The sequence below is a fragment of the Pelophylax lessonae genome (genome assembly GCF_965119305.1).
Source record: "Pelophylax lessonae genome assembly, chromosome: 11".
Classification (NCBI taxonomy): domain Eukaryota; kingdom Metazoa; phylum Chordata; class Amphibia; order Anura; family Ranidae; genus Pelophylax; species Pelophylax lessonae.
This window is the reverse complement of record NC_138778.1, coordinates 147,773,767-147,785,971: the sequence shown is the minus strand read 5'-3', so window position 1 is coordinate 147,785,971 and position 12,205 is coordinate 147,773,767. Positions and strand designations below refer to the sequence as shown.

Genomic DNA, 12,205 nt, shown 5'->3' with positions numbered 1-12,205 from the left:
TGTGCTGGAGGTGGGATCTCACAAGATAAATACCAGTGTGTGTGCTGGAGGTGGGATCTCACAGGAGAAATACCAGTGTGTATGCTGGAGGTGGAATCTCACAGGAGAAATACCAGTGTGTGTGCCAGAGATGGGAATCTCACAGTAGAAATACCAGTGTGTGTGCTGGAGGTGGGATCTCACAGGAGAAATACCAGTGTGTGATGGAGGTGGGATCTAACAAGAGAAATACCAGTGTGGGTGCTGGAGGTGGGGTCTCACAGGAGAAAAACCAGTATGTGCTAGAGGTGGGATCTAACAAGAGAAATACCAGTGTGTGTGCTGGAGGTGGGATCTCACTGGAGAAATACCAGTGTGTGTGCTGGAGGTGGGATCTCACTGGAGAAATACCAGTGTGTGTGCTGGAGGTGAGATCTCATGGGAGAAATACCAGTGTGTGTGCTGGAGGTGGGATCTCACAGGAGAAATTCCAGTGTGTGTCCTGGAGATGGGAATCTCACAGTAGAAATACCAGTGTGTGTGCTGGAGGTGGGATCTCACAGGAGAAATACCAGTGTGTGTCCTGGAGGTGGGATCTCACATGAGAAATACCAGTGTGTGTGCTGGAGGTGGGATCTCACAGTATAAATACCAGTGTGTGTTAGAGGTGAGATCTCACAGGAGAAATACCAGTGTGTGTGCTGGAGGTGGGATCTCACAGTATAAATACCAGTGTGTGTGCTGGAGGTGGGATCTCACAGTATAAATACCAGTGTGTGTGCTGGAGGTGGGATCTCACAGGAGAAATACCAGTGTGTGATGGAGGTGGGATCTAACAAGAGAAATACCAGTGTGGGTGCTGGAGGTGGGGTCTCACAGGAGAAATACCAGTGTGTGTGCTGGAGGTGGGATCTCACTGGAGAAATACCAGTGTGTGTGCTGGAGGTGAGATCTCATGGGAGAAATACCAGTGTGTGTGCTGGAGGTGGGATCTCACAGGAGAAATTCCAGTGTGTGTCCTGGAGATGGGAATCTCACAGTAGAAATACCAGTGTGTGTGCTGGAGATGGGAATCTCACAGTATAAATACCAGTGTGTGTGCTGGAGGTGGGATCTCACTGGAGAAATACCAGTGTGTGCTGGAGGTGAGATCTCACTGGAGAAATACCAGTGTGTGTGCTGGAGATGGGAATCTCACAGGAGAAATACCAGTGTGTGTACTGGAGGTGGGATCTCACAGGAGAAATACCAGTGTGTGTGATGGAGGTGGGATCTCACAGGAGAAATACCAGTGTGTGTGCTGCAGGTGAAATCTCACGGGGGAAATTCGAGTGTGTGTGCTGGAGATGGGATATCACCGGAGAAACACCAGTGTGTGTGCTGGAGGTGGGATCTCACAGGAGAAATTTGAGTGTGTGTGCTGGAGGTGGGATCTAATGGGAGAAATACCAGTGTGTGTGCTGGAGGTGGGATCTCACAGGAGAAATACCAGTGTGTGTGATGGAGGTGGGATCTCACAGGAGAAACACCAGTGTGTGTGCTGGAGGTGGGATCTCACAGGAGAAACGCCAGTGTGTGTGTGCTGGAGGAGGGATCTCATGGGGGAAATTCGAGTGTGTGTCCTGGAGGTGGGATCTCATGGGAGAAATACCAGTGTGTGTGCTGGAAGTGGAATCTCACAGGAGAAATTTGAGTGTGTGTGCTGGAGGTGGGATCTCACAGGAGAAATGCCAGTTTGTGTGCTGGAGGTGGGATCTCATGGAAGAAATTTGAGTGTGTGTGCTGGAGGTGGGATCTCACAGAAGAAACACCAGTGTGTGTGCTGGAGGCGGGATCTCACAGGAGAAATACCAGTGTCTGCTGGAGGTGGGATCTCACAGAAGAAACACCACTGTGTTTGCTGGAGATGGGATCTCACAGGAGAAATACCAGTGTGTGTGCTGAAGGTGGGATCTCATGGAAGAAATTCAAATGTGTGTGCTGGAGGTGGGATCTCACTGGAGAAATGCCAGTGTGTGTTAGAGGTGAGATCTCACAGGAGAAATACCAGTGTGTGTTAGAGGTGAGATCTCACAGGAGAAATACCAGTGTGTGTGCTGGAGGTGGGATCTCACAGGAGAAATGCCAGTGTGTGTGCTGGAGGTGGGATCTCACAGGAGAAATACCAGTGTGTGTTAGAGGTGAGATCTCACAGGAGAAATACCAGTGTGTGTGCTGGAGGTGGGATCTCACAGGAGAAATACCAGTGTGTGTGCTGGAGGTGGGATCTCACAGGAGAAACGCCAGTGTGTGTGTTAGAGGTGAGATCTCACAGGAGAAATACCAGTGTGTGTCCTGGAGGTGGGATCTCACGGGAGAAATACCAGTGTGTGTGCTGGAGTTGGGATCTCACAGGAGAAACACCAGTGTGTGCTGGAGGTGGGATCTCACAAGAGAAATTCCAGTGTGTGTACTGGAGGTGGGATCTCACCTGAGAAATACCAGTGTGTGTGCTGGAGGTGGGATCTCACAGGAGAAATACCAGTGTGTGTGCTGGAGATGGGATCTCACAGGAGAAATACCAGTGTGTGTGCTGGAGGTGGGATCTCACCTGAGAAATACCAGTGTGTGTGCTGGAGGTGGGATCTCACATGAGAAATACCAGTGTGTGTCCTGGAGGTGGGATCTCACATGAGAAATACCAGTGTGTGTGCTGGAGGTGGAATCTCACAGGAGAAATACCAGTGTGTGTGCTGGAGGTGGGATCTCACAGGAGAAATACCAGTGTGTGTGCTGGAGGTGGAATCTCACAGGAGAAATACCAGTGTGTGTGATGGAGGTGGGATCTCACAGGAAAAAAGCCAGTGTGTGTTCTGGAGGTGGGATTTTACAGGAGACATTATACTGCTTCTGGGTGACATAATGATTAATAAAATTGTCGATCTTCATTTTTCTGACGTTTCTCTAAAAATTAGGAGATTTTAGTAAAATGATGCCATAAGAAATGCATTGGAGTCAATGTATTAGGCTAATGTAAGATCTTTTTTGGATGTGCAATGGACTTTACATGACTGACTGGGTTAGAGAAGCTTCTTAACTGTCCTGTGCCAAAAAAATGCCCCTTCTTTAGTTTAAAGGGTAACCCTACCTCTGTGGGGAAACAAATATCAAATTAAAAAAAATATTATATCATATTCAATTGCTAGAAAGGTCATATTGTAATTGAATAATATTTAAAATGACCTTTCCTTTTCAATCCGCAGCGCTGTATTTTCTGTAAAATGTAATGCGATATGGTTACCTGTAGGCATTCTGTACACAGATGGTGTATGGAAAAAAACCCTAAAATAATAGTTCCTGCTTGTTTGATTGGCTTACTGATTTTCCCAGGAGTGTGCACTAAGATAAAAGTCAGATTTTGGGCATCCCCTGCAATAAGAATGTTATATTTGGTGAGATACTCACAAAGGGAAATCACCTCTAAAGGGATTCAGACGCTGTCACTTTGCTCATTAGAACCCTGCAAGTGCAGCAGTTGATTAATAATTATAAAGTCACTCCCATTCACAATCACTTTGCACATGGACACAAACAAACAGCTATTTCTTCAGAATAACAAAAGGTAGGAATCTGCAACAAAGTTTGTTAAAATCCTTCTAATATAGATAAACCACCAAGATGAGAATGTTTTTTTTTTCTCAACAAAAGTGGAGTTACTCTGTAAAGTAGATTCTAATCAAAAAAAAAAAAAATGTTTGGCTGCAAAAGTTTTCTATTTTTCAGCTTTTTTCCTTGATGTTCAATTGCCAATCCGGCCAATAAACGTAACTAACAAATTAAAGCTGAACACCAGCTATTACTTTATAAGCAGTAAAGTGATAATGACATTGGCAGGGAAGGGGTTAACCCAGGAGTGATCAAATGGTTAAATGTGAGCCTAGGGGCATGTTTTCTAACTGTATGGGGGATGGGCTTGTGAAATGACCACAGAGACCTGTGATCTTATATAGAAGGGTCACATGGGCTCTGTGACCGTTCTTCTCTCTCAGCGGGGAGCCATCGTGGGAGTGGATCGGCATCCCCGCTGCCTAGTGGGGGCGGGAGTGCGCCGACAGTGGCGTGCGCTTGCCCCCCAGCACCACTCCCACGAAACCGATGTACCCATTAGTCGTTTCGCCCAGCCGAGCCAGCCTGCCACAGTATATATGCAGCGGGCGGTCAGGCAAGTGGTTAAAAGAGCAGAGGGTAGATTTTTTTTAACCACTTGCCGACCACCTAACATACTTTTACTGCAGCAAGTCGGCTCCCCTGTGTGAAATCATATACCTGTATGTCATGCATGTGTGCAGGGGCTCCAGGGGACGGAGGCACGATTGCGTGCTGATCGGCTAAAGAGGGAGCCAATCAACGGGTCTGGCGGACCCGATGTCTGCCGGCCACCCGCGATCGTTCCCAAGAGACACAGAACGGCGGTCTGCCTATGTAAACAAGGCAGATCACCGTTCTGACAGAGAGGAGGACAGAGATCTTGTGTTTCTGCTAAACAGGAACACAGATCTCTGTCTTCTCCCAGACTATCCTCCACACAGTTAGAGGAACATATTTAACCCTTTGACCGCCCCTGATGTTATCCCCTTCCCAGCCAGTGTCATTAGTACGACAGTGCATATTTTTTAGCATTGATCACTGTAATAATGTCACTGGTCCCCAAAAAAGTGTCAAAAGTGTCAGCTGGGCGATTTATCTGTCGCAATGTCGCAGTCCTGTAAAAAGGTGTTGATTTAGTAAAAAAATTTTTTAAAAATTGCGCAAACCATATATGCTTAATGGGATTTTTTTACCAAAAATATGTAGCTGAATACATATTGGCCTAAATTGATGAAGAAATTAGATTTTTAAAAACGTATTAATGGATATGTTTTATAGCAGAGAGTAAAAAATATTGTTTTTTATTTTTCAAAATGGTCGCTCTTTTTTTTGTTTATAGCGCAAAAAATTTAAAACCGTAAAGGTGATCAAATACCACTAAAAAGTTTTATTTGTGGGGAAAAAAAAGGACATCAATTTTATTTGGGTACAGCGTCACGCGACCGCGCATTTTTCCGTTAAAATAACGCAGTGCTGTATTGCAAAAAAAGGCCTGGAGTCAAACCTTCCGGGGCTGAAGTGGCGGAAGCAGCTTGTGCACTGTAATCAGTGTTCATGTACCTTCAGCAACATTTTTCCTTTCACCATTCTGCAACAAAATGTATTTCAGAGAAATCTTTCCACCCACCCTTTAATCACTACAGTATGTATGATATAAGTAAAGTCCTGTGTCAGCACTGTCTGATGATACCTTCCTGTAAGTGACAGACAGCACGTTGTGAATTTTCTTCTGGGAATTGCAGTACTGATCCCTATGGGAATGATGGATAGTGATCCCCACGTCTTAGTGCAATGAGCATGTTCCTATAAGCAGTGACAACTGGGCATCATTCCATATCAGTCCCATGTGTCACTGAGTGGTCACTGTGGGGGTGTGAGGGAGGGGGGGGTAAGGATGACTCCTCTTGCCGATATAGATTGTTGGAATGAAAATAGGACCTCTGAAAACTATATAAAGGCAGAGCAGCGCGTGAGCAGGACTCAAAGGAGACAGAGCATTTACAGTCACTGCAATCTGTTAAAATACACTTAGTCCAAGATGAAACAAGAAACAGTTGCAGCACACGTCTCTATGACTGAACTAAGCTGCGAGGTGAAAGAAGACAACAAAGCTCGTAGGGAGCGCTATGCTGCAGAATGGTTGGATACATCAATTTACAGCAGACCAGAGGAGAGGTGAGATACAACTTGTAAGGCTTAAGGGAGTCAACCAAATGGCATTTTATATCTTCAAATTCCTTTCTACAAACTGTTTTTGCTATTTTTACCAAATGCGTTTGTTTAAGCTGTTCTACGTCTGTGCTTTTTATTGTTGATTTATAGCATCTACAACAGTTGTTTGACTCCGCTGCTTTGACCACACAGTAGCTCTGTGGATTGTTTGATTGGGTTAGATGATCAGCTATTCTCAACCAGGGTTCCTCAAGATGTTGGCCAGGGGTTCCTTAGGCTGTGGTTGATTGAAGTCTCACTAAATGGTATTTTTGGGTTCAACGCCACTTGGCAGAACCAGTTGCATGAGCCCAATGATCTTATTAGCTTTTTCGTAAAGGTGGTATACTGACCACCCCTATGAGGGGGGAATTCTCCCCAACGGTCTCCAATGTAAGAGGCAAGGAATTGGTTTTAGCAAGGGTTTCTCCAGACCTGGAAATAATTTCAGGGGTTTCTCTGGGGTAAAATGGTTGAGAAAGGGTGCGTTAGATAATAGCTGTGTGTTGTATTCAATGCTTAGCTGATAGAAAGCAAGACTTAAAAACATAAATACCTAGAACAATGAAGAAAAATAATTGTCCTAGTAAATGTGTGCTCATCAGTAATTTAGAAGTAGATAGATAGATAGATAGATAGATAGACAGACAGACAGACAGACAGACAGACAGACAGACAGACAGACAGACAGACAGACAGATAGATAGACAGATAGATAGATAGATAGATAGATAGATAGATAGATAGATAGATAGATAGATAGATAGATAGATAGATAGATAGATAGATAGATAGATAGATAGATAGATAGATAGATAGATAGATAGATAGATAGATAGATAGATAGATAGATAGATAGATAGATAGATAGATATGGATGTATTTTGTTGTAGGGCTTTAAGTTATGATTGGCACAAATGTTGGCATTTCGCTATGAAGAGTCATATTCAACTCATTGATAGTTCTGCCAGGAGGCAAACAATAAAATAGAATTACTTCCCTAGTAGATGTATGCTCATCACTAATTTAGAAGAGGATAGATAGATAGATAGATAGATAGATAGATAGATAGATAGATAGATAGATAGATAGATAGATAGATAGATAGATAGATAGATAGATAGATAGATAGATAGATAGATAGATAGATAGATAGATAGATAGATAGATAGACAGACAGACAGACAGCCCAGATAGATAGATAGACAGACAGTCCAGATAGATAGACAGATAGACAGACAGACAGACAGACAGACAGACAGATAGATAGATAGATAGATAGATAGATAGATAGATAGATAGATAGATAGATAGATAGATAGATAGATAGATAGATAGATAGATAGATAGATAGATAGACAGACAGCCCAGATAGATAGACAGACAGGCAGACAGCCCAGATAGATAGATAGACAGACAGTCCAGATAGACAGACAGACAGACAGACAGACAGACAGACAGACAGACAGACAGACAGACAGACAGACAGATAGATAGATAGATAGATAGATAGATAGATAGATAGATAGATAGATAGATAGATAGATAGATAGATAGATAGATAGATAGACAGACAGACAGACAGACAGACAGCCCAGATAGACAGGCAGACAGACAGACAGACACACAGACAAACAGACAGACAGACACACAGACAGATAGATAGATGGATAGTCCAGATAGATAGTCCCAAACGTATATTAAAGCAACTTGTATTTTTGTGTTGGACTTAAGTTATGTTTTGGAGCAAATGTTGGCATTTTGGAACAAATGTTGGCATTCCGCTATGAAGAGTAATATTAAACTCAATAATAGTCCTGCCAGGAGGCAAACCAAAAATAATAACTTCCCCAGTAGACGTATGGTCATCAGTAATTTAGAAGAGGATACGTGGTTAGATAGTGTGAAATGTATGTCAAGCCAACTTTTATTTTGGTGTTGGGCTTAAAGTTATGTTGTGGAACAAATGTTGGCATTTTGCTAGGATGAGTCATATTGAACTCATTAATAGTTCTGCCAAGAAGCAAGGTCATGAAGACAGAAGAAAGGTCAATGCCATAAAAAGAATACAAATAAAATGCTAAATTAAATTAAATTAATGATTGGTATATACAGTAAATAATTGATAAGGATGTTGAAGAGTATGATGAGTAATTGATGTATTGATAAGGATGGAAGGATCTTTGAAGGACTAGTAAATAAGAAAGGCAAGAAGGGTTACTAGTAGCTTTACATTTAATGTGAGAGATCCCATGTGTGTGTAAAGGCTGAGATACTTAGCACTGTATTTCAATTTAATGAGAAACTCTGATAATGTTTTATGTAATTCGCTATACAAGACTAAAAAGGCTCACCAGAATTTGTCTCTAATGCTAATGCAATGATTTTGATCCATGGACATGAAGCTGCATATAAAAATAGGGAAGGAATTAAAATAGAGAGATGCCATGTGTATGTAAACAGTGAGATACTTAGCACTGTATTTCAAATTACTGAGAAGCTCAGTTCTAATATTTTTTTATGTTATTCCCCATACAAGGCCAAAAAGGCTGACCAGAATTTGTCTCTAATGCAATGAATTTGATCCAGGAGCATGAAGCTGCATATAAAAATAGCAAAGGAATTAAAATAGAAATCTTTGTGCGTATACAGAGGATTAATATTAGTTCCTGTTATATAAACTGTTGTTGAGTTGTGAATTATCTTTTCCGTCCCCCTCCCTGTGAGTTATACATTAATGGAAAAAGGAGATACCCTTGAAATGGCTATCTATAATATAACAGCTTTCCTACTTTGGAGGGTACTGTGCTATCTGACCCAGAAGCCTAGCTAACTTGTTCCAAATATAAAATGATCATAGGCCGATCCATTTGTTTAAAAATGATGGTGTTTACGTGCGAGCTCTCCATACATCCAACCATTGTCCCTTCTCTGGAAGGAGGTCAAGCTGACTTTCTTGGCTCAATGCTATTGTTTTCCACAGGGCTTTATTTCTCAGTGAAAAGGTGCTGGAACTCCCCTCTTCTGAGACTTTTCGTGTCTTTGCCCCCTACCCACCTCCGAGCACCATCCCTTGTTTCCAACCCCTACCCACCTCCAAGCACCACCTCATTTAGGGAATACAGAGCCAAGTATCATTTTGCTGTGCTAGGTAATTTGTATGGAATTTGTTAATTATAACAAGAAGAGCTGTAAAGTAGACCCCCCCCCCCCCTACAGCCAGCAGCAATATACCCCCCCAGCAATTGTCGACCCCCTGCAACAAAATACCACCCAAGCAACAATAGACCCCTGGAAACAACAACAACAGATCTTCCAAAAGCCAGCATCAATAGACTTTCCAGCAGTTAGGTACAATAGATCCCTCCCACAATAGTAGATCCCTTCCAGCAACAATGGACCTCCCCAACAACAATAGGCCGCCTCGAAAAAATAGATCCACCAGCATCCAGCATCAGTAGACCCTACAGCACACCCCTTGCCATTACATACATTACATTACATACATTCAGTGCTGGAGGTGCCGGAACTGCGTTCCCCTGCGTTCCTACTGAAAAAAAGCCCTGGTTTTCCATAAGGTAGGCCAGCAATGAGAATATAATTTTTCTTCTCCATAAGAACATACGTGTATGTTTGGCCAATAAAAATAGGCCTGCCTATGGAAAAACCATTGACTTAAAGTATTACAGCTAAGTAGCAGCCATTTTCATAAAGTCAAGCCCCTTCCAATATTAGGCAATAAACAATCTGATAATTACGCACTTTGGTTAAACTATAACAATTATAAGATTCTGATGTAAATGTCAGCCTTATGGACAAATTACACTGGCAATTTTTTTTTTCCTGCATTGATACTGTTGTCTCTGCCTTTCCTGTGTCCTGGGCAGCTGCCCATGCTTCTTCTCACCAATTACACTCCTTAATTAGCTAACGTGGGGAAAGGGTTGATGCTGGCTATATGTTTGCACAACTAATTCTGATAGCAAGGTTTTTTTTTATATTCTGCTTTACAGATGCAGTGCCGGTGATGCTGATGTCCAGAGAAGGGAAAGCTTCAGACAACAGGGTCAGACACACTTCCTGGTCCAGCGTTCTCCAGCCCAGATCATGAGAATGGGTCGCCTAGGTCACCACTATACTCAGTACAAGTTGCCATACCAGCAAGTGCTGCCCTTGCCCATCTTCAAGCCAGCTGATCTCACCACTAAGATAGACCGTATGGCAACACCACCTCAGCTACGCAGCATGATTGACTTTGAGAGGGCTCTCTCAAACCCTGGCAGTGATGGCATATGCCAGGACAAGGTTCCAGTCTCACAAATCACCAAAGAGCTCCCTCCAGTGATGCAGCCGGCACGCATGGAGTTTGCCAAGCCTGGGCTAGCCAGTTCCTTCTCCAGGTCTGTGTCTCAGGAGGCACAGAGAGGCTAAGGAGCAATGATGGAATGAGGCAGCACTATGTACCAGCTCTTCTACTGCATATTCTTGTCTTAGAAAGGGCAGGTTAGAATGCAACGTGTGTCTGCATATTGTTTGCACTAGTTTTCACTTACTGGGGTGGTGCCCAAGAGCAATTCATCAATCAACAAATCCATTTAGAAAGTTAAAACTACGTGTTGAATCCTAAACCATACCATAATTGTTTCCGACTTCATTTAGACCCACAATAAAGAGCCCTCTAATCAAAACTGATTTAATTCCAAAGTCATGACAGATATTGAAATGGACCTTCATGGGTTGGAGCTGGATAGATTTTGCAGTCATTGAAAGTTTTGCTCGTAAAGTGTTTTTCTTGCAGTGAATGAAAGATTAGTGGGCATCTTGAGAGGCTGAAAAATCCAGGTTTCTTAGATGCGTATGGTAAGATGCAATTGTGATAAATCGGGCCTAATGCCCCCCATTGGGTTGCAATCGGTTTACTATGGACTCTGGTAAAAGTCATTGTATGTAAAGGCAAGTGTAGGCTTGAAACAGCCTAAAGGAGGTACTTGAAAAGAATCCAATCCATGATTCCCTGGAGGCATGTATTAGTCAGTACTTTAATCCCTTCACTGATAGAGCTGCTACATATTGCTGTCTGTTACTGTTCTTGTATGTCAGTAAGAAGAAGCTATATCTTTAAGGACAGTACTGTAGGTAAGAAGGTAACAAATGGAAAGTCATAATGACTAGGGAATGCCGCCCTTGGGTGATTCAATGACCAACTATAACAGATTTTGGAGATGCAAGCGACTACCTACAGATCGCTCTGGCCTTCTAGAAGTTAAATGTGTTCCAAATAACATAGACTGTTTGTTGCTTTGGATAACATATACTTTGCACAGTTTTATATGTAGATTTTAAAAATTGTATTTTTTTAGATGTAATAAAATGAATACATATGTATAATTATGCGTATGTCTATTCTTATCATAAAGATGTACAATAATGTAGAGATGTACAATGTGCAAAATGCAGTGCATCTCTTGCGGTTCTGAGAGTTCAAAGGTGAAATCTGTTTAGTGCATCATTTCTTAAATATCCACAAAGGATATACAGTATCTTACAAAAGTGAGTACACCCCTCACATTTTTGTAAATGTTTTATTCTATCTTTTCATGTGACAACACTGAAGAAATGACACTTTGCTACAATGTAAAGTAGTGAGTGTACAGCTTGTATAACAGTGTAAATTTGCTGTCCCCTTAAAATAACTCAACACACAGCCATTAATGTCTAAACCGCTGGCAACAAAAGTGAGTACACCCCTAAGTAAAAATGTCCAAATTGGACCCAAATTGTGAATATTTTGTGTGGCCACCATTATTTTCCAGCACTGCTTTCACCCTCTTGGGCATGGAGTTCACCAGAGCTTCACAGATTGCCACTGGAGTCCTCTTCTACTCCTCCATGATGACATCACTGAGCTGGTGGATGTTAGAGACCTTGCGCTCCTCCACCTTCTGTTTGAGGATGCCCCACAGATGCTCAATAGGGTTTAGGTCTGGAGACATGCTTGGCCAGTCCATCACCTTTACCCTCAGCTTCTTTAGCAAGGCAGTGGTAGTCTTGGAGGTGTGTTTGGGGTCATTATTATGTTGGAATACTGCCCTGCGGCCCAGTTTCTGAAGGGAGGGGATCATACTCTGCTTCAGTATGTCACAGTACATGTCGGCATTCAGGGTTCCCTCAATGAACTGTAGCTCCCCAGTGCCGGCAGAACTCATTCAGCCCCAGACCATGACACTCCCACCACCATGCTTGACTGTAGGCAAGACACACTTGTCTTTGTAATCCTCACCTGGTTGCTGCCACACACGCTTGACACCATCTGAACCAAATAAGTTTATCTTGGTCTCATCAGACCACAGGACATGGTTCCAGTAATCCATGTCCTTAGTCTGCTTGT

General features: G+C 42.7%; 1 protein-coding gene across 1 annotated transcript; it reads left to right on the top strand.

Moving 5' to 3' along the window:
• Positions 1-5,568: 5,568 nt before the first annotated feature.
• TCAP (titin-cap) lies at positions 5,569-11,205 on the top strand. The gene is made up of 2 exons (XM_082272969.1): positions 5,569-5,781; positions 9,831-11,205. Exons 1-2 carry the CDS (start codon positions 5,645-5,647, stop codon positions 10,246-10,248), a joined length of 555 nt encoding a protein of 184 aa, XP_082129095.1. The 5' UTR covers positions 5,569-5,644; the 3' UTR covers positions 10,249-11,205.
• Positions 11,206-12,205: the final 1,000 nt, after the last annotated feature.

Excerpts from the sequence above, each read along its gene's own strand:
- TCAP (XM_082272969.1), top strand. The coding sequence starts at position 5,645 with ATGAAACAAGAAACAGTTGCAGCACACGTCTCTATGACTGAACTAAGC. Across the intron at positions 5,782-9,830 it reads TACAGCAGACCAGAGGAGAG|ATGCAGTGCCGGTGATGCTG; the intron begins GTGAGATACAAC and ends TCTGCTTTACAG.